At 41.5% G+C, this 23,772-nt stretch overlaps 1 protein-coding gene across 1 annotated transcript in view; it reads right to left on the bottom strand.

Annotated features, from left to right (window-relative positions):
- LOC144819847 (uncharacterized) overlaps positions 1–23,772 on the bottom strand; it is a 269,054-nt gene that overhangs the window by 186,790 nt on the left and 58,492 nt on the right. The window contains exon 2 of the mRNA XM_078677580.1: positions 990–2,343. Coding sequence (XP_078533706.1) covers positions 990–2,128 — 1,139 coding nt within the window. The 5' untranslated portion in view covers positions 2,129–2,343. The remainder of the gene's footprint in view (positions 1–989; positions 2,344–23,772) is intronic.

The following is a 23,772-nucleotide window of genomic DNA, read 5'->3' as shown; positions in this document are numbered from 1 at the left end:
TAGGTAAACCGAAGCTGTGATACTTTGCACTTTAGTCTAGGTCGATAGTCTTTAAACCTATGCTCTTTAGTGGAGTTGAATCACTTTTATGACTTATTTATCTTATTTAATTCTATTAATTATAAGATTTGCCTTAGGACAATGGAGAATTTGTATTAATCCCGTAGGCCCTAAAGACAGTAGTATGGCCTTTCAAGCTGACTTTTAAGAGATATGTTTGCACAATGCTGGCAGCTAAGGTTTTCGTTTAAGAGTGTCTCTTTTTTGTTTTATGTTGGTGGTAGTAATTTATTAATTGTTTTTAACTTTGTGTGATTATAGTTTTCTTTTAATTAATTAGATATTTTGCACATTGAACAAACGCTTTTGCGAACTCATCTGCAAATGTTATGTATGTCTTTGACAGTTTTCCCAATCCTCGATGTGAAAAACCCTCAGGTATTAAGCAATGTTTGGTCTTAATGTTTTATTTGATTTTGCAATTTGTTTTTTGTTGTGACCTCTTTCGTGCACCCTTATAGTTATTTAAACTGAATGAAGTCATACTTACTTACATACTTATTTTCAGTGCTTAATTTGTAAAAGAATACATTCTGGTACTCAATTTTTTGGTCAGAACACCAAGGTTTGGTAGTCTCAATCCCACCTCATGTCTCAATTATCTGCCACCATACATTCCCTGTCACTTCTTTCACTCTTGTAGGTTCTTTTTACTTCCCGCTTTCTTTCTTTGTAATAGTTTTTCCGTCGTACTCTTCCTTCTCCCACCACCCCTTCCTCCCATGTGTTTTTCTCTCTCTTGTTCTCAGTCAAAGTCTAATGTGGAGAAATAAGTGCTGGTCCCAAAAATGAGTGTCAGTGGGCCAATCCCGCAACCACCAACTGAAATTAAGCACTGGTCATTTTCCAAAGCACCATGACACTACACCTTCAGTTACAAATTATATTTTGCTAAGAGCTCTGTGTCATTTTTGTAAACAATTTCTTACCTGTAGTTGAATTGTGTTTCACAGTAACTACACTGCAGAAGGCTAAGTCCAGGATCATCTTGGTGAAGGAGATAGTCTGTGTATGTTAGTAATAACTCACATCTATCACATCTATGTATCGCCTCATTGGGTTCACCATCTTCATCACCATCGCTTCTTCTTTCGTCTTCCAGTCTAGCTTTACTTGGGGCACTTTTGGGACCTCCTTTTCTGCTGTATATCCTGAGATCATTGAATGTCGTAGGGGATTGGATCGAATTGGCCAAAGAATCAAAGCTTTGCGGAGCAACACATATCTTGCTGTCCTCATAGAGAACGACGTCATCATCTTCCTCTGCTCCTTCGCTTGTGGTATCCGGGCTTTCGACAGAGATCACATGCTTGGAATAGCTTGAACTCAGATGAGAAGCATTCTTGTTTTCTCCAGAGGAAGCCACCCGGCCTGTTCTTTCACGCTGTGAAAGAGATTTATTTAGAAAAAATATTGAGTTTTTGTCCTCAAAGGCCTCCTTAACATGGGTGACTCTTTTACACAGTATGGAATTGTTTTTCATTTGGGAGGCAGAGTCATACTTTTGTCTAGCCTCACTGAAAGCCGACACGGTGCTATTTCGAAAGTTCTCAGGTAAATTGCACTTCATCTTGAGATCTTCAGACATATCCACAGCGCTATCATGTGCCACTGCTGGGTCATCTTGTGAGCTGCTAATCTCTTCTTTTAAAGGCTGGTGGTTTCCAGGGGTGGCGATGGCACTGCTGACCTGCAAGTTGTGTGGAAGACTCACCTGCAAAGACTGGGCGGCTTGCAGAAAGTCACGAACATGGCAGGTAGGCATCTTATATGTGTAGATAAACTCCAGCAAGTGGCTAAAGCCTTCCAAATAGACGTTGTCCAGCACTAGGAACTGCTGCTGCTCATTCCGGCTGAGGGCTGCATAGAAGTAGCCACTGCAGGCAGAGAGCACATTTTTGTGAGCAAGGAATATTTTTCCCTCCACCATAACTGACACATCACAGAACAGGCCCATGGACTTCTGCTCATTCAGCTTCTGTAGAACAGCCCAGCCATGGGCTGCCGGTGAATGGGAGGGGAAATCCATAGTCTTTTCAAAAAGTCCAGGGACAAACACCAACCACATCTAAAACTCCAACAGGCATTTCACTTTTCACAACATCATTTCTAAATCCTCAATTAGTTTGCTCTCTTTGTTAATCCTCAAGTTATCAGATTAATGAACTTCAAGTGAGGAACTAATATTCCAGGCTGTTGAAACTTTAACAGGCAGAAACATCGGGGAAAGCTTCACCATCATTTGGAGATCGGTGTAGAGTAGGTCTCTTTATATGGTATGTTCTGTAAGAGAACAGCAAGAAGGAAAGGTGAACTAAAGTATATTTCTTGTCCAACAGCGGCAGCAACACACTATTTTGTAAAAGATATAACACTATTTGACTATATTACATATTCCCTCCACAGGCAAGTTCAATCATTTCTTCTGACACACCTAAAATAACTATGTCAATAAAATATATCTTCTATTCTCCCTGCTACGAGATTTAACTTACAAGCCTCAATCATTCTCTTTGGGGATGGGTAAGCAATGTTCAACTGAAAATATAGACAAACCTTTTCACTTGTTTACTTTTTTGCAGAGGTCAGCATAACATAAGAGCAAACAATATGTGAAAATAGATTTCGAATTATTACCTTTTTGGTTGAAACACTGTACGTAGTGGCTAGATGTACAAAGGGATTTTCAGGTCGCAAACCCTCTGATTTGGTGAAAAGAACTGTATTTGCAAGTACATATGTACAAACCCATTTTGCCATTCTGGAGTTTTTTCGAATGGCAAAATGGGTTTAGAAAATTTACTGAATCACAACTTGGAAGTGGGATGTTTCAGGTTTTCCTTCCAAAATGTAAATCGGTATCTTATGACTCAATGGTAACTGTAACTATGGTTGCAAACCATTGATCAGATAAGGTCTCCCAAACTGGTGTGGTACATGATTCACAAAGGGAAAAATGTTCTCTGGATTTCTTCCACTTTGGTAATCATGGTGTCAGCTTCCGGGGGGAAGCAGTGGTCCTGAAGACCACTGCCAAATTTCACATACGTTTTTGAAAATGGAAAGTGTTTTAACCCAAAAAAAGGAATCTGTTTCCTCTAAGGAAATTGGGTGCTAAAAATAGGTTTTTAATTGCGAAATGGAATAGCATGGATGGTGGCCTGCTGTCCCTTGCAGACCACAATCACTGTCATTACCCTTAATAGTTGGAGGTTTGGCGTTCTGCAGTCGTTGATGGCGAACAGAGGAGCTCAAGCCCCCAGATGGTGCATTTGCATACTATGTTGCGCCAAACCGGGACGCGGGGTGGCGAGCGGCTGGGGGGCCATCGTTCTCTCACAGTGAGCTGTAAAGACGCATTACTAAGGCAGCCTCCATTGGATGGGCCCAGGACAAGGAGGCTGGCCTTAACGGCTCGCGTCAGTCATGGCCTCAACAGCTCATAATAATTACTGTGCCTACGTCAGTCGAGGCTTCCACGTCCCATATTAATTACTGTGCCTGCACCTGTCGTGGCCTCAACGACCCATATTAATTTCTGTGCCTGTGGTCGATGCTGCGTGCACTAACCTGGGCTGTTATTGCGTGTGAGGCTGTCTGCTGCTCATAAAGTCACCAGGCATCCTCTGCTGGTAGCTGGTGGAAATGGCTCATCATAAGAAGTAAATCAACAAGCTTTTACACTCGATCTCTTGTCTGGATGACACTCCTCCAATGTATGTCTCTTCTTTGTATGCCACCAATGATACATTGTCCCTCCGGAGCTGGCTGGCTTGCATGCAGACTAAGAGTGCATCAAACTTAGAAGACATATTAGAATTCATCATTAAGAGAAATCAGGATGTGAATAAAGGGCTTTGGTGTCCCTCTTTGGTACTGAGCACTCTTGCTTCTGTTGAAGAACTGTTCAGGAAACCTTTACAGGAAGTCCAAACCAGGTTGTGCAAATAAACCCAGTAACATACAGTCATTTGCTGCAAGACCACTTTACCACTGTTTCAGCTAGATGCATTTCTCAAGCAAATGTCACAAAGCAAAAACAACGGACCTCCTGTGCCGCACCTCGTGCCCGTTCCTATATGTATGGTTGCTGTGCAAACTACCCCTATGCGAGTCGTTGAATGACGTCCCTGTGCTCCAGAGCAACGGGTAATGAAATAATTAGGGGTGCGCAGCTCAAGAAGTCCAATAGGCCGAAATATTGTTATGGTTTATTGTGTTGGATGTGTCTTTTTCTTTTGTATTTAATTGCATTTATTTTTGTTGATGTCTGTTTTTTAGTCCTGTGTCCAATGATTTATATGTATTCGTATTACACTTCACAGCCCTGACGAAGTTCCCGTCTTGGGAATGAAACGTGTTGGCTGGATTGTCTTAATTCAATGAACTTCTAAGGAATCTTTGAAATTAAAAAGTTATTTTTCTATCTATATTTCCACCTATTGGACTTCTTGAGCTGCGCACCCCCAAGCATTTCTCAAGCAAATCAGTACTTGATTGTACTTTCTGTCCTCATTTACCCCGACCAGAATGAATTTTCTCTATTACACAATACGTCTAATAATATTAGGCGACTCTTCCATGTGATGAATCAGGCCTCGCAGCGATACCCACAGGTAGCATGCCTTATACTGGACCTCGAGAAGGCCTTTGATTCTTCATCTTGGGAGAAACCTCTTAAAGGTTCTATGGGCAGCAGGCCTGGGCAAATGCCTGCTGACCTACACAAAGCTGTTGTACACAAACCTGTCATTTAGGGCGAGCATTGGTTGCTTGATTTAGCCCCCCTTTCCAATAGGTCATTGCATGCATTAGGGCTGGCCTCTCTCCCCTATCCTATTTACAATTGCCATGGAGCAGCTGGCTCATCGCCTTCGCTTGGAGGGCCAGCAGTGGGGTATCTCTCTTGATGGAATCACACACGCTGTGTCACTCTATGCGAATGACTTGTTACATATCCGAGACGGGTCAGCAGACAAGTCCTCAATATCATCTACTTTTGCGGACTTTGGAGATGCAGCTGGCCTCCAAGTGACTGATGGCAATTGCTGGTGGCACTCTGATCATTAGGGGGAGCACTGGACGAAGCACCGCCTACCTATGTGGTGATACATACTCTATACCTCGTGGGGGGAGGTCAGCATTTCATCACAGGGCTTCAAAGCTATTAAGGAACATGCAGACATATCTTGAGTTCACCTCTGTCGCCTCTGGGAGGAGGACTTAATAAGACCTCCTCACAACACCAAGTGGTCTGGAGCCCAGGAGTCTCCTAAGACTGTTTCGAGGAGTCTAATTTAAAAAATATTCAATATATGATCCTTCACAGTGCTTAACTTACACCCTCTTGACTAAATCCTACCTTCCCCGCAGCCAATTTCACTTGTCCTAGATGTTTTACCCAGGTTGCTGACTTCTGGCACTTACTCTGGTCCTGCCTTAATAAAGCAAGTTTGTGTCATGCAGTACATGCTTCATTGAGCACAGTCACAGAACTCACCACATAATATTCATGGGAGGCTACTGCCTTAGGTATTTTCCACAGACAAAACAATCACATGGTACGGGTGCAATCCGCCAATCTCGCCCTCCTGTTGGCTAAGCGTCTACTAACCATGCACTTGAGTGCCCAACACCCCGGCTCTCTTCCTATAGCATAAGGCATTACTTTGCAATGCATTGGGAGGAGGCCAGTCGTATATGCCGGCGCCCTTTTCTTGCTGCCTCGGACACTATGCTTATACAGTTGAAGGAGCTGGCTGAAGAGAATGCCCCCTCACTCACTGTGTTAAATTTGTAGGCCTCAGGTCCTCGACTACTCTCCCTGTCCATCACAATACATCGGAGTTCACACCCGCTCCATGAACCCCCCCCCCCAATTCTTTTTCGCAGCATTTCACTATTATCGCTCGTGCACCCCCTAGTTCCTTTTTTAGAGTTTTGTAACCCAGCCCTATTATTAATTTCTTTCATATACTGTAATTGAAAGGTGTCTAAAGATTACTACCTGTTTTTTTAACTGCTATAATTGCTAATGTCTATATAAGAATGCCACCTCATCATGCTACATCTGCTATTGTCTACTGTTGGGAAAAAAAAACAATAAAAATGGTTTCATCTTCAGGAGGTTGCAACTTGTGCCCTGCCTAATCAATAATAATTAGGCAGGTCATTTTATTTTACGAAGCAACCTACTGGCACAGTAAAGGTGCTGAATTCTCAACCACTTTTTGCAAACAGTATGTTAGTACAGCTGCCTCAGAGCACTGAAAATAATAAACGCAAGCTTAACTAATCCTACCTTATGTCTAACACCAAACAAAAACTGATGACAGTTCACTCATCAGCTCACAAATAAATTGATATCAGTAGACAAGGCATGAGAAATTGCACGAGTTTCATTCTTAAATACGAATACTGAAATAAATCGATGGAAATAAAACAAGCCCTTAATCTCCTTCCTCCAGCAAGCGGCACAGAAACCTGGAAGCAAAAAAAGTCTGCAAAATTTCCATTAGTCGTTATTGTAAATGCATGCTGCGTACACAAACACTGAATGAGATCTTAGTATTATCGCATCATGTGTATGAAAATAAAACTACCGCAAAACGGCGATCTAGAGCAACTCTCACTGGTGTGGAAGGGCACAGTTATTAAGGTGCTTGAAGAGCTTATCTTAACTGGATATAATATCCAAGTGCCCAAAGGCGCTTCCTATCTCATTTTCAGGCTGTATTTACAACCATAAAAAAAGATTTATTTGTGCATAAAGGCCTGAAGCACTCCCACTATCCTCTTTCCGGATTTATTTATTTTCGGTGGATTCAGACAGTATTTAATTTGTAAAAAGAACACTAATAATAATAAATAAGTGTGGGGAGCAGGGCCCAAGGATTTTCCTAGGAGCCCGCAGTCCAAGTTTCAGAGCCGAATGCCAGGATGCCAAATACCAAGCCTTGTTCCACCTTGTGCCTCGTTCTTCGACCATTCTCCCAGGCGCAGAACTGCCATTGGTGCAGCTGGTGCGATGCACCGGGGCAGGGGCGGCTCTAGGCTCATGGCGGCCCTGGGCAGGGAGAGTAGGTAGGGGGCCCCGGAAGAGGGGTCTGGGCGGGCAGTGCGCGGAGGCCAGTGAAGAGGGGGGGGGGTCAGGGTGTTTGGAAGTGGAACAGAGCCGGAGTCCGCCAAATCCCTGCCATGGGTCGCCACGCAAATATGTATCCATCCTCAGAGGATTATTATATTAAGGATATATATTGGCGTGGTGGCCCCTGGGGTTTGGTGGCCCTGTGCAGGTGCACAGCTTGCACATGCCTAAGGCCGCCCCTGACCGGGGCACCGAGGTAGGAAGGGGTCCAGGCTGTTCTGCACCAGCTGATGTTAAATCAGAGACTGCATTTTTTTGTGGTTTTTCCACAGTGCATGCCATGGGCTTGGCTGTGTTTCAAAAGGAGAGGTTACAGAGGGAGTAGAGGACATGGGAAAAATAGAGAAGAGATAGGAAAGGGATGAGAGAAAAGGAGAGGGGAAAAGAACGGGGAAAAGGGCATAAAAAGCTGACAGAATGGGAGAAGGAAATAAGGTTGAGAGAAAAGGATGAGCAAGGTGGGCAAAGGAAAAAGGAAGAGAATGGAATCAGAAATAAGGAGAGAAGAAGAGGATGAGTGCGAGACAGAAGAGGGAGACTGAGGAAGGCGATAAAGAAAAAAGCATTAAACAGATGGAGTAGACCATAGTAGAGTGGGGTGGAGATAGGGAGGCGAGAAGGAAAGACGTTTCGAATGAGGAAATTGGAGACCCATAAATGCCATTAGTGTAGCATGTGCAGTGACGGCAGTGTCCAGAGGTGTGATGGGTGAGCTACACCTCATTAATAGCAGTATTTTTATACCAGCTGGGGGACTGAGTTTCATTGTTAACACTAGGGCCCATGACCCCCAGGCTACCCCACTGCATTCTCCTCCTGTTACTTTATCTAACTCTTGTACATTCTTTTACATCACAAGTTTCTACATATCTCACTATTTTCTCAGAGAAAAATACTAGCCATTTGCTCATGTGTTAAGATTCGATCAAAGGCCCAGAAATTATATTTAAATCGGACGTTATATAAAATTGTTAAAATTATTTTAAACATGGCTTTTCCTTCTTTGTTTAATGTTGTTATCAAACAGGGATCAGTATTGCAGTTGTAGAATACATTTGAAAGAGTTTTCTGCATATATATGCAGCTTTCAATATTTACCGTTAAGCTTATTTTCCTACGTTTTGTACCAGCCAGTACATTAAACAAGCATTTGCCATACAATTGGTCTTTCATTTGTGAAAGTTAGAACTATTTGCGTTGTAAATGCTATTGTTTTTTACTTTTATTTTTTGTTTGGGGTGGAATTGATGTATGTTGTTTGCTATTTGTAGAGGTACTGTAAAGTGATGCATGGAGAACTGTGAACACAGAAACACATTGATATGGGAACTGGCTGAAGAGCTCACAAATGACATGAGGAATTGAGAGCTCTATTACCCCTTCTTGTTAAATCATTCAGGCCTTTGACGTTTCGAGAGAACATGTTTAGTCCCAGGTTACCACTGGGAAAGATGGCAGCCTCTAAGTGCGAAATGACCATAACAACAATAAGTTGTTGACGATTTTTTAGAAAATAATGCGTTCAGCGTGCCTTGCTTACCACACAGAGGAATAGGCTAAATAAAGCTGATGGAGTGAATCGATCCATGAAGAATTAATAACGGATGCTTTGGAAATTTTAATAAACAAAATTAATCATTTAGTTTGAGAGCTTTTTATGAAGGAAGTAAACAAGGTCCACCTACTCCCAATAGGGAAGGCTACTGTACAGGACCGGTTAGCTAACTGAAGACAAGGCGGCCATCGTGTTCTCTGTCTTTTCCTATTCTTTGGACGGAATGCTGGCTGGGGTGATGGCACCCTTTGAATGTTAACAATATGTCAACAACAATTAAGGAGTGGCTGGAAGGCAGCAGCCACACCCCCTCTGTAGGGAGAGCTGAATGGGAAGCAACCAACAACAGGGGAGGGGTTGCACGGCGCTGTGAGAAATAAAGCTGAGCATGTTGAAGAGGAGTGCTCTGCTCTGTCCCTTAAATTTAAAGTGAAAGCGGCGCTGTTGATAAATAAATAAGGGCGCTTGGCCATGTTGTGTCAGGAGGTGGAAAGGGTCTGCTTTGGAGGAAATCCCACAAACAACACTCCAAGCAGATGAGCCCAAGGTTAAAGCGGCACTGCTATTAAATAAATAAAGGCGCAAAGCCATGCTGTGTTGGGAGGTAGGATGGGTCTGATTTGGAGGAAGGCCAACAAAAATGTTTGAAGCACATGAGCCAAAAGTTATTGTGGGGTCGGTATATATAAATAAAGGCACACGGACATGCTGTGTTGGGACATGGGAGGGGTCTGAACAAACAACATCCAAGCACACAAGCTCAAAAGGAAAGCGACGATGTTATTAAATAAAGGCGCAGGCCATGCTGTGTAGGTAGGTGGGAGGGGGTCAGCTTTGGAGGAAAGCCAACAATAAATTTCAAACACACAAGTCCAAATTGGTTGCGGTCCGTTATTAAATAAATAAAGGTGGACTGCCATGCTCTGTCCGGACATAGGAGAAGTCTCAACAAACAACATTCCATGGACACAAGCCCAGGCAATGTAATGAGAAAGGAAAGGCAGCCATCAGCTGAGCGCGAGAGCTGCTCGAGGACAGCTAAAAAAATAGTGCTTACAAGTGTAATAAATAACATGCAGCGTAAGAGCCCACGTAACAGGGGCCGTCCGTATGGGAGGTTACAAAATTTGAAAAGGAGTGACTAGTAAGCAATTTCACCAATGAAATGCTGGTATTTACCAAGGACAGTAAGAAGAACCAATAGAAAAGATGGGAGGGGCTTCAAGCCCAAATTCTGAACACAGCGTGTCTCGAAGAGAGCGCAAGCGCTTCCTAGGCGAGACCTAAAAACTGGTATTGCCAGTAAAAAAGGGCCAGATGGCAACTCTAGTGACATGCAGAGCTCAGAATGGAGCTGCCAGTTAAGTCTATACTACTATTATAAAGAGAGAGCTGACACCTTTGAGGCAGGTAAGCTCAAGAAGTACAGCACCAATCACAACACCCAATACAGCATTGTAAAGGGGAGTTGCAGCAGATGGACATAGGCTATACAGCAGCCCAACATATACTTTGTAAGGGGAAAAAACATTGTGGGGCAAAGTAGTCCGTAGGAGTGGCACCAGCTCAGAGGTGGGCGTGTGAAAAGCCATTTTACAGCGTGCGAATAGCGTTTTGGGCATGTCGTTTAGCGTTGTTGGCGTGTGCGGTCTGATACTCACCCCTGCAGCATCGGCGTCAGGATAGTGTTTTATCACGTCGCGAATAGCGTTTTGGGCGTGTCGTTTAGCGTTGTGGGCGTGTGCGATCTGATACTCACGCCTGCAGCCTCGGCATCAGGATAGCGTTCCATCACGTCGGGGCGTCGGCGAGAGCGGACACTGACGCGGTATGTGGCGTGTAAGTGCCCCGCGCGTTTGTGTACATCTAGCGTTGGCGGGAGCGGACACTGACGCGGTGTGTGGCGTGTAAGTACCCGGACAACGTCGGGACGGACGGGAGCGGACACTGACGCGGTGTGTGGCATGTAAGTGCCCGGACAACGTTGGGACGGGCTGCTAGTGTAATATAAAGCATAGACTTGTATTCCGAAGATACTTTTAAAATTATATGTGAAATTCAGTGCCAAAGGCAGCTGCTTATGTTTCCAAAGAGGTAAAATGGATCAATCTACTTCTAGATAACTACTAGCCTCATCGAAGAGCTAACTGTGATGGTAATATTGATGACACAATTTGGCTTTATATACAAAGCAATATTACAGTCACAAAGGATAAATCGGAGCCGTTGAGACCGCAAAATGGTATTTTTAAACGTACGAAACCCAAATTGTGATTCGGCAAGAAATTACCAAATTGTAATTAGGGTTTGCGAGTAAAAAAACAAGTTGGTATTTGGAAAGGGTATATCAAGGCCCTTCCACGTAGTGATTCCTTAAGTTACGTAGTAATATTTTCAACCGAAATACAGTCTCAAAGCATTAATATTTTACCAAGCCAAAGAAGGTTGTGACCATTCGCAAACGGGAATGGGTCCCCAAGGGACATGGTGCAGTATCAAAAGCAAAGGTAGAAAAATAGTTAATGGCCCCTTGATCAAGGAACTTCAAAACATCAACAACGGAAGCTATCCACTACTTGTCATCACTTTGCAAAAAATGTCAGATTTAAAATAATGATAAACAGACAAAACAAATGTGTGAAATGCTCAGTTGGTAGCATTGCCAATAAAACAGAATAAAGTTGCAACTTGCACAAAATCTTCTTAAGCCAGTATCTGCTTGAAGTAAATTTAGGTCCCCATGACATTCATAAACTGCTAATCAATGGCCGTAATCCATAAAGCTTCAATGTGGCAAACAATGTACTAATGATAAGGACCCAAGCACGAGAAACATGGCCTCTATATTTTGCTTACACTTTCTCTAAAACCCAAAAAAATCATACCAGCACTATTCTTACATTTTTAAAAAGAATTAAAAATATTATGTAAACTATAAAATGGAGATACCATTTACCTAAACGTTTATCATTTGTGTCTATATTTACATTTCATTCGAACTGGCTCTCTTGATTTTTCCGATACTTCACAATCATTCACATAGCAGAAAATGTTTTGCTGTGAGTGCTCAAAACTATCTGGAAAAGCTCTTTCTCTCTCTGTCAGCGTGCTCCCTTTTTCTTCACAGAACAAGAAGCCTTCACAAGTATTGTCTTTTCAAATTGGAGTGCCACATCTGATTCTGTCCTACATCCATTGTCTGACATGACAGGCTTGGGTAAATCGTTTGAAGGTTTTTACTAATTTGCACATTATAAAAATTCACCATTATTATTCGCATAAAGGAGCAACAAGTCCCAACCAGAGCTAAACTGCAGAATTATAAAGATGGTGTCCGTTCTGTGCAGGTGGGCAGAAAAGTGGTTCTATTACTCATCCCTCTGCCTAAACGTAAACCTTACCAAACTATATGGATACAGTTTAAGGAATATGCAAATCATACAAAGGCATGATGAAAGTTGTATGGATGATGAATGTCCCATAAAATGGACCTCTTTCATCATACTGACTACTCCTCCAAGAAGGTCCACAGGGAATCCCGCTAGCCGATATGAGTAGCTGTTGTCAGTCTACATATGGGCCAGACTTAGGCAATGGGTAGGTGGTATTTTTCCATTTGTAGCATGCATATGTGTGCATTTGACACATATGAAATCAAAATGTTCACACAGGTATCGATACATATAGAAAACTAATCACCACACCACAAGATCTCCACAGCCACAACGCCGGCACCAGAAGAACACCAGCGCTATGGTCTACTAGCATCCATGACTTTCGGGCAGTCAGAGCACCAAACTCGTAATCAGGTCTTTAGTCTCTTCAGAAATTAAAAACTCTTTTTCGTTTCATAAATCTCCTATTGTTTCACATCCACCTACAATCCATTTAGAGAAGCACACCTCAGCACGAAATTTACGAAAATGCATAGCAGTCTATATTTCAATATCAGCCATACATGGGACGCATCTCCTCACTCTCTTCACCACCCAGTCCCAGGCCAACAACGTCCAACCAAATGTGGCACGCCAGGTTACTTTGGCAGCATCAACAATGCACCCAAAGACCACTGGATATAGCATCCGGCTAACATCATTTTTTGCAGGTAAGGGAATGTTTATCCACATTGCCAGCTGTAGCAAACGAACCACAAGTGAGTAACATTCGAAATCTTGAACGGCACGCACTCCTTTTCATATGTCAATTTAACAGGATTCATTTTTTTCCTAGTGGGAACAAGCACAAAGTTATCAATAAACTGTCAATCTTCTGGAATAATATTCTGGGCCAGAGACAAATAAAGACACCCAATCAGTATTAGCATCTTTATTAGCACCACTCATTTCAGCAGTGACCGTGGGAGTTCTGACAAAAATTAAAGCAAGCTGCGTATGTGTCTAGGAACCTACCTATATTGAGAGTAGTTGAGAGTCATCGCGACTCCACAGTTATGACTGATCTGGATTCCCATGTATTTCAGTGTCGTAGGCTGCCATTTACGGCAATGAGTCTTCTCTACAATCGACCATGCCCGAGGCTCAGTAAGTTCTTTGACTGAAAACCAAATTAGAAAGACCTCAAACTCGTCAGAAGCAAGTTATAAATGTATAACCCACTGTTACGATGAAACCGGCTTTTGCTTTTACTGTCTGAAGTGTCCATGTGGCCTAATGTATATTTGAGAAACAATTCGTAAAACCAAGATTAGAAATACTGAACAAAACAGTAAAATTCGTCACAACTTGAAAACATCCAGTGTCTCAATGCACACTATGGAATGTAAAGATAATGTAAGCCAGTTGCGTTTCCAAATGTTGGGATTAATCACACCAAACATGAGCATGACATCAACAGAAAGCTATTACAAAGAGAAATGCGTTGGATAAAACCGCTTAACACACTGCAACCCTTGGTTAGTTAGTTCTCCAGGTTAAGAGCTAGCAAGATCATTCCACATCTCAATAAATCTTAAGTAGAAGAAGTTGTATCTTCCAAATAAGGGTGGAATGTTTTGTATGACCTTGAAAAAGAGATTTGTTATGGGTAACGAACCATCCATCATAACGAACCAGCCAACATGTGTTTCGCAGGAAGTTTCTCATTCCGCTACATCAGTGCTGGATGAGGAAAAACAAAAGTATAAAAGGATGTAATATAAGCAGAGGAAGCAAAACACCGCAAGAGCAAATAAAATTATATTCTAAATGAATGTGAAACAATATTGATTGTTATATACTCTGATACAGTTAGTATGATTGAGCTCAGCAAAATACAATGTAATTGGCATAGTGCTTCATCTATAAATATTATGGTTATGATGGTTGGCTTGTTACTCTAAAAACATCTCTTTTCGCGGTTATACAACACTATACCATCTTAATTTGAAAGATACTGCTTCTTCTACTTTGGATTTCTTGAGAAGCGGAACGATCTTACTAGCCCTTAACTTGGAGAACTACTCTAAATGATTTGAATATTATAGACTTTGCGTCTTGTAACGATTAGGATTGCTTTTCATAAATTTCCAATAAAAATTAGATTTTGCAAATGTGCAATGAGGTTCCTAATCCTGATATCGCACCATAAGCATCTAGCCTTTAATAGATGTGACAACCCTTTGTGATTTCTTGCATCACCTTATATGGGGTACCTGTTAGGCTTAATACTCCGGCCCAGATCATTCGGCCTTTCACATTAATTTTCATTCTCCAGGCCTGATTAATGTCTTACTTACGCTAGTTGACGTACTGGCAGCACTAGATGCAGTCCCAAATGGTAGAGCTTCGGGTCCAGATAGTGTTCCCACTGATCTGTTATTGCAGGATAGGGACTATTGTTCATGTTAATCCTTGCAAACGCTATAGCGGATTCCTGCCAGGCAGCAGAATTGATTCCTATACACAAAAAAGGGGAGAAATCCCTCCCAGCAAATTACAGCCTGATTAGCCTTAAAGATTCTATCCAGAAGATATTTGATCCTATTATCCTATACAAGATTCTGAAGTGAATATCGGCTAAAAACTCCATCGCATCGAATTTGGCGATGCAGCGCGCGCAACGAAATTCGTTTTTTTTATTTGTATGTATACTTACCTTGTAAAGCCGTATTCCGCAGTTTACTACCCCCCACCCTAACCCTCCCCCGCCCCACGTCAGCACTCCCACCATGGGCCGCTACTGCCCATGCCACACATTGTGGTCGGTCTTGCATGAATTGGGCATGACCGAAACTCTGCTATCTCAACTGATATGGTAGCACGATAATAACACTGCTAGGGTTTGCTGGTGTTCCCCAGGTGAACTTACTGATAGTTTTGCAGTATACAAAGGGGTATGCCAAGGGTGCTTATTGGCCCAACTTAGTTTTTATTGTTTATAAATGACATTGTTCAATTTCTTTCCTCTTTCTCCACTTACGCCCTGTCACTAGCAGGAATGAAAATTCCGATTCTAATGTTTGCTGAAGACACACTTTTAATTTCTAAAACCCCGAGTGGGCTACAGCATGATTTGTTTAGTTTCAAGGAATTTTGTGAATTGCGGAGTCTTGATATCAGTACATAAAAAACAAGGTATATGTCCCTTTAACTAACATAAATCATTTAAGGGCAGTGCATCACTGGGGGGAAATGTTTTGGAGCGCACTGAGGTTTTTAGCTATCTGGGTGTAACACTGATTTCAAATTTGCCTTGGAGCCAGCAAATAGAAGTAATGTCTCTCTAACATCTCCAAATTACTGGAATTTTACTAAAGGAGCTTAGCAGCTCCTTTACCAAACCAATTAGCCCGGTCCTCAAAATCGCTGACGCAAAGGTTGAGGTCTTGATTCTTTATGGTCTCGAACTATGGGGGTACTCCGAAATCACTGCTCTCACTTATGCAGAAAATAGGTTTCTGAGGTCTGCAACATGTACCCCTCAAAGTACTCCTTTAAAACCTTTGTTGTTAGACCTGGCCAAGAAGGCAATAGCCAGTCAAGCAAGGCTTCACCCCTTACTCTATTGGTGCAGGCTATGGTCCACTCCAGAACTGGGGGATTATGCAATAGCTCATAGAGATGTTATAGAAGCAGATCGATCTAAAAAGATGGGTTGGCTCTAAAAAAAAAATGTAATCCCAATTAGATATTGGTATGAGGGAGCTATGAGATGACCCCTTGGGATCTCCCTTCCCCAGAGCTGACACCCTAAAATAACAGTACTGGCAAGCAAACTTTGCCTCTGAGGTCCGTGCAGTGGACAGCTCATCCCTGACGGGAAGGTTTATGGAAATTAAATTCAGCTGCATATTGAAGCCTTATTAGGATGCCCTATTCATCCCCCATGATCCCTCCCAATGAAATCCTTACTAAAAACTGGAACTCTCATAAGGATGATAAATGTACTCATTGTTCATCTAGTGACGAAACTATTTCTCATGTCTTGTTTGTTTGTCCAGCATACATAAACCCTGAAGAAAAGGGCTCTCACCTTTATGCAGACTAATGGGGACTAGAAGTTGCATTGTAGCTTTAAGAATCTTAATAACAGATCCTAGCCTCCCAGTTACATATTCTGTAGCCAAGTTGCTGGGATGGATGTGGGCTATAAAACATGGAATGAACATTAAGCGCACTTTACAAAATAATATTAGCACTTAAATATTTTATGGCCATGTTGTATTGGACTTATTTTATTTCATGTGCATTCACGTATAATGCATTATTGCACCTTGTCTTTGGCTTTTATATTTCGTCACAATGAATTTGCTGTGTCTTTTAATTTTTGTCATAGTGCGCTAAGTCGCCCACTTTTTTTTTTTTAACTATGGAAGCTTTTGTACGTTGTATACTGCGTTCCAATTTTATAGGATTTAATTCTACTCTTTGTATGGGCTGTGTTATAAATGCCTTTATGATATTCTTTTGTCAAAATAAAGCTAATTGATTGATTATTAGGCTTATTAGGCAGGACCATTGTTGGGCTGTCTTTCCAAAAGATTTAGACTTTCCCACGCTATAAAAGAAAATAGTGTGGAGGGTATTTCAGCTCACTCTGGCCATTTTGAACAACAGTCCACCATGATCACAGTGTACTTAAGCTAGCGTATGGCACAGGATATTCAATCCAATTTTTTCTTAGCATGATTGGTACACTGTCTTTCGCATGTTAAATCGCTTTATTTTATGAGTTAAAATACCATTTAATGATCAATCTCTCTGAGAAAGTGAGGGGTATCTAATGAGTACTTTCACAGACAATTGCAGAGGTTCTATAGTCTATTGAAGGAATCTTTTCAGTTGGCTTTGCAAGAAGTAGATTGCCTAAAAGCCATGAATGACTTGTTGTTGGAGTGCAGTACTAGCTTATGTAGTTCTGTAGGCAAGATGCGATTTGATATGACGCATGGTTGAGTGTTCGATAGGAGAATAAGTATGTGCCCTTTAGGGAGAGGGAGAGAGAGAGACTGTCTGTCTATGTTTTTGTGCCGTATGTGTGTGTCTGTGGGAAAGGAAGGGACTAATGACCAATATGTTGGGAACTTACTGATGCCAATGTGCGGAATAAGTCAAAGGTGATGCATGTGCCAGAGATTGTGCTATGCAGGGTGCTACAACAGAAGTGTAGCATGTTCTGAGGGTCTTTGTTTGGACCATGATGATGGCTCAAATGTAGATGGACATAGACCCAGAAATGACATGATGCAGCATTAGTCGGAGATGGGTAAAAATGGCCTACAGATTATGCACCTCAGAAAGATGAAGATTCATCAAGAGTGGATGAACATTTATGCTCCTGAGTAACATCTGGAGTGAAGGAGTACTCTGTGTGTCCGCATGTGTTTTTGTTTAGGAGCACACTATGAAAGGTGCTGTAATGTAGTTAATATTCTAAGTGAACTATAAACAATGTAAATCTATGTAATATTTGAGATTTCTTTATCTCGCAGTTGGAGGTTGGCTACTTTCCATTCTGTATGCTCGCTAGCAATTCGGGGCTTTGTGAACCTTCCTACTGCCTTAATGTTTGTGGTATACAAATCACAACTTTAAGTATACATTTGCTTTTTAGGTCTGGCGTAAACCAAGATTTTTTGACTTTACTGAAATTATATGTATAATATAATTACTTATCGGGGTTCTTTAAGCCAGCCATCTTCATCCATTGATCAGTTACTGTGTCATTCACATACTGCTTCCACCCATTCCGGTCCAGGGAAGGCATGGCTTGGCAGTTCGGGCTGGACTGTTCCCATGAGGCACAGGGTCAGACTGATTTGCATATAGCCATGTCTGAACTGGGGTGGCAGAGTGGGCTAAAGAACGGTCATGGATTAAACCCAGATCTTTTGACTGGGTGTGAGTGTTTGATTGGTTCAGATGCTCCGTCCATCACCACCCCCTTTTGTACCGCTTCCACCCATTCCAGCATACAGTGTGTGGCTAAGGGTGACGCTACTTAAAGCACTGGCTTATTTCACCGTGAGTGATGGCATTCTGCACTCGCCCAAGTTAGACAACTGCCTACCAAGTAAGGCACTTCAGTTTCGATTCGTCAGCTACAATTATTGTCAGGACTATGCTTCGTCCCTTCATACCTGGCCTGCACTTGTTGATAGTGCTCCTTCTAGCTAACTTCAAATACTATTGAGAATTTGTTTTCCTGTTTCTATGTACCGTCCACCCCCTTCCAACAAATACCTTCCATGTCCCCTCAGCGCTGCTCACTGTACAGCACTACCCCTACTTTTGTGAGAATGTTTATGTGCTAGTTTGTTATTTTAACCTCCCATTTTAGTCTTCTCTTATATTTTCCCCATATCTTTTTGCCTAATGTGCTTTCTATTTAGATCTCACTGTTATGGTTGCCCCATAGGGCTGGTGTTAACTTGTCTCCCTGCTCATTACAAAGTCCAACCTGTCCGCCAGTCTCACATACCCTTTATAACAAGATGGCCACTGCATTTTTTTATTTAAAAATGGAGCCTCCATAAGTCCTTTGTTGGTTCACTTGCGGGCACTTCCAAAGTTTGTGTAGTAGTTGGCGAAGGTTAGCAGTGAGGCACTTCACTAGGCTTCCAGCATCTCAAAGGGGTCGCAGATGCTCCTAGGGAAACTTCTAGACACCTCTTTCCTTTGATCTTGTCAGTCAACGCTTTTCGGATCTGATGGATTCAAGCTGCTAGAGTCAACGATCTGGTTTTTACAAAACTTTTGCTAGGCTTTCCTATATCATGTTTGTACATTTAACAGGCACCAACAAGTTCTTTGTTTCAGTGAAAATGTGTTTTGGTGCCTTCTGACAAAACATACATAGGTATGTAAGTGTTCTCTTTTCACTAAACTACATATCATAAATTGCTGAAAATGACTAACTTTATTGTCCATGTTTTGGCGTTAATAAAGTCTGAGGTCTGACAAACATCGATTTTAATACAAGTGTTGGAACATTTATCACTGAGCATGTTTGCACTTTGAAAATCCTCTAGCCAGTTGTCATTGTGAAGCAAAAACACAGCATGATTGCGAACCCCTCTAAAAGATCCCCAAACATGATTATTATTTTGTAGGGCTATTTTCCGACTTAAAACACAGCTCTGGGAAACTGATCAAAATGTCAAGTCTATTGCAATGATGGCTGCCTTATTACATGGGGTATAGAAGAGGTTGCCTTGGTCAGTTGTTCACTGTGGAAAACACCTATTTCATTCAACTATTATTTTCTTGTATAAATTGAGAATGTAAGTGCATCAGATACAATTATAATGGGACAGTCGAGCAGAGTTCCTACAGATTAGATGTTTTGTGCTCTATTGTAAACGCTTAGTTTTTTTTACCACTGCTGAGCATGTTTGAGATGCAAGGGCGAACTTAACTATTTCTGTTTTTAAAACGAATTAGCCTCTGTCCAATCAGAAATGGTTTAAATCTATTTATTTGTGGCGTTTCGAAGCATAGTTCAAAAGAATTTATTAGAATTTGAGGCAGTAAATAAATAGTTAAACATAATAACAAGTGATACAGGTGATGAATATCAATAAAGAATAATATATCATGAAGGCTAAGTTACAAATAATTCATTGGATAAATTGCATATAAATATTGAAGAAAACAAAGATTCAGTACCGGAATAATAAAAAGCATCAACAGTATCACCAAGCAATAAAGAGAGGAGAACTAGCAAGAAAAAGGAAAAAAAAAAGAAAGAGAAAAGAAAGGAAAAGAGGAAGAAAGCGGGGAAAGAAGAGAAAGGAAAGAAAGGATAGAGAAACGAACTCCTGTAGGGCTCCACAAAACAAGACACACAAGACACACTTAATCAGGCAACACAAAGGGATATTGAGCAACCAAACCTTTCGATGCTAAGTCCACATAAGCCTCTAAGCTCTCCAAACATTACTAGAAATCGAAGGGGAGAGATGGGCCTCATCAACCGAAGTGTGTGCACTTCTCAAAAAGGAAACCCATGCCCACCAGGTGTGATATGAGACTGAGGAAAAAGACTTCCATTCCATAAGAATCACTTTGACAGCAACAGTAAGTAAAAGATCCATGAGTTGTAATTCTAAGGAATCTAAAGGCAAGGGGATTGTAGAGGCCAAAGGACCCAGTATAATCATGGGAAAAGAAAGTTGGAATTGAACATCAAATATTAACATAAGATGCTTATGTATCAAATCCCAAAATGATTGCAGAAGAGAACACTCAAAAAACATATGTGGAAAAGTACCAGCCGATAAACCACAACTCCAGCATAGGTCGTCTTCCTTTAGAGACAGAGAATACAATCGAACTGGAGTCCAATGAAGGAGATTGATAGAAAAGAACTTAGACTGCATTAAAGAAGGAGCAATTTTGTTACGCAAAGACATCTTCCCAATTAACTGCCAAGAATCTGGTGAAATAAATTCTGTAAAATCAGGAGCAAAATGGCGCAACCATTTGTGCTGGTAAAAATGTATAGATTTTGGAAGCTACATGACCAGATCTAATCCACAAATTAAATAAGGTAACGGTAGGTGAATTGGGAACCAATCGTAATTTAGCAAGGGCAACTTTAATTTTTAGAAATGTGTAGAAGTCTAAGTTAGTGAGAGAAAATTGTTGAGCTAAGGAGGAGAAGGGTAAAGGATCATTAGTTGCATCATAAAGATGACGCACAAGCGATATTCCCTTAGTAGCCCAATAAGACATCAGCTTGTGATCAATAACAATTTTAATCTTAGAGTTACGCCAAATTGAGGACCATCGTGATTTATGAAGAGGAGTAGCAACTCTTTTGTCGACCAACCGGACTGCTGCAATGGTATCTAAAATGATCGAACGAGAAAACGGAATAGATAAAGTAGAAGTGGTTAAAAACGAAGAAGGTGGCAAAGGAGCAGAAAGCTCTTGTTCAATGAACATCCAGGAGGGCATATGATCAGGATCCAAAGAAAACCAAAGAGCTCCTTGAGAGGCTAAAAAAGCAACTTGGTATTTCTCCTAATCAGGGAAATTGCAGCCCCCCATATCATAAGGTTTTCTCAAGGATTTGTAAGCAATTCTAGCTCGCTTGTCATTCCAGAGAAATTTAGAGGTAATGACATCCATCTCATGAAAAAAGGAAAAGGATAATTTCACCGGGAGCATAGCTGATACAAAATTAATGATAGGTGTTATCATCATTTTCAAAGTTTGGAGACGACCCCACCACGAAATATGTTTCGGAGACCAGGTGTCCAGAAGACGACGCACTTTGATTATAGTCTGGGCTTCATTATACGCTACAGTATCATAAAGGGTACTACAAAACCAAATCCCTAAATATTTAAGCTGTTTAGATTGCCACTTAAAACCTGCAGAACCCATGTGTGCTGGGAAGCAATAAGCATTTAAGGGAAACATCTCAGTTTTGTCTCTATTAAGGGTATAACCCGAAACTTTAGAAAAAAGAGAAATGGTAGCTTTAATGGCAGGAATGGCCAATACTATGTCATTAGAAAAAATAAGAACATCGTCTGCATAGGCAGCTGTCTTCATACAATGGGAGCCGAAATTAAAGACTTTAATGTCTGGGTGGAGATCAATCAATCTGAGGAACGGGTCAATAGATAGTAAAAACAAAAGCGGGGATAAAGGACAGCCTTGTCTGGCGCCTTGGCAAAGGTTAAAAAAAGACGATGTAGCCCCATTAACTCTAATGTTGGCTCTAGGTTGAGCATAGAGGGACATAACCATGTGAACAAAAGAGTCCCCAAGGTTATGCGCACATAGAACAGCACGTAGAAAAGGCCAAGAGACCTTGTCAAAGGCCTTTTCGGCATCAAGAGCCAAAGCTGCAGCCGGAAGACTAGAGCGTTTAGCTGAATTCAGAATATGACAGAAGGTACGAATGTTATCCCTGGTGAGTCTACCCTTGACAAATCCCGTCTGCGAAGGATGGACAAGCTTAGGAATATAAGTCTCCAAATGCCTGGCTAAAATCTTGGCAAAAATCTTAGCCTCCATATTAAGAAGGGAAATAGGACAAACATTCTTGGGTTCGGAATGATCCTTACCCTCTTTAGGGATCACCACAATAGTGGCATCAGCTGCCGAACCCGAAACAGACTCCCCTTGAATAAAGGCATCAAAAACTGACTTAAGACGAGGAACAACAGAGGGAAGAAAGGTCTTATAAAACAAAATGGGGAAACCATCCGGACCGGGAGCTTTCCCAGACCGCGTGGCTTTGATTGCAGCAATACTTTCCTCAGAGGTAATCGAACCACCCAATTTGCTACTATCCTCCACAGACATAGATTGCATAGGAATCGTCTTCAGAAATTCTTGACATTGGGAAAAAGATGCCTGATTGGTGGGAGTATAGAGCTTACTGTAAAAATCTCGGAATACATCAAGAATCTCTGTGGTCTGAAATGTGTTAATACCCAAGCTATCATTGATAGAGGAAATCGGAGAGGATTGAAAAGAAGACTCCTGAAACTTCAACGTAGCCGCCAAAATTTTACCTGCTCGGTTTTTTAAAAGTAGCCGTTTAGATTTCTGAGCCTGTACACCTATATGAGCTCGCTTAGTAACAATAGTGTTGTAGGAATACTTTAAATTCTTAATGGACTGTAAACATTTGTTGTCTTTAGAGTTGCGATAGAGAGATTCTTGCTTTTTGATTTCATCCGCTAAATCAGCAAGTTCCTTTTTGATGGTAGCATTTCTAGTCGCCATACGCTTAATAATGTGACCACGAAGAGTGCATTTAAAAGCATCCCACAAGACTATTGGAGAAGAAACGGAGCCTTCATTGTCAGTGAAAAAGGTATCAATTTCTTTGGAAATGGCCAATATTTGAGAGTCATCATGCAAAAGCTCAGTATTTAATTTCCAAGAACGAGGACGCGATTTAGGAGCAAAGGACAAAAGTGTAAAGGAAACAGCCGCATGATCAGAGACAAGAATAGGATGAATGTACGGGGAAGAGGAAGACTGCACAAGAGACGAATGAACCAAAAGATAGTCAATACGAGAGAAACTAGAATGGGGAGAGGAAAAAAAGGAAAAGTCACTACCCGTAGGATTATGAAGACGCCAAATATCTTGGAGATGAGTCAAGGAACACATATTCGTCATCTGCTTATGAGCTTTAGGGGGACGGAAGTTAAATGCAGAACTTCTATCTAACAAGGGATCCATTGGTAAATTAAAATCTCCACCCACAAATAAATTACCTTTATGCGGTGTGTCAGCTAATGTTTTAGTAATTGGTCGCCAAAAGGAGGGATCATCAATGTTTGGAGCATAGATATTCATAACATAAAGATCATCTGTACCATCCGAGAACCTGGATAGTAACCATCTGTCCTCCGAATCATGTTCAGTAGAGATCACAGATAGACCAGAATTCTTAGAAATTAACGTTATCACCCCATTCTTTTTGCCCAAGGCCTCCGAACAGACAACATCAAGAACCCAATCCTTCTTCAAAAACAAGGCATCCTTGGAGGAGACTTTCGTTTCTTGTAAAAGAATCAAATCTGAAGATAAGGATTTAC

The sequence above is a fragment of the Lissotriton helveticus genome, chromosome 2_1, assembly GCF_964261635.1.
Source record: "Lissotriton helveticus chromosome 2_1, aLisHel1.1, whole genome shotgun sequence".
NCBI classification, from domain to species: Eukaryota; Metazoa; Chordata; class Amphibia; order Caudata; family Salamandridae; genus Lissotriton; species Lissotriton helveticus.
This window is presented reverse-complemented; position numbering and strand designations above follow the sequence as displayed.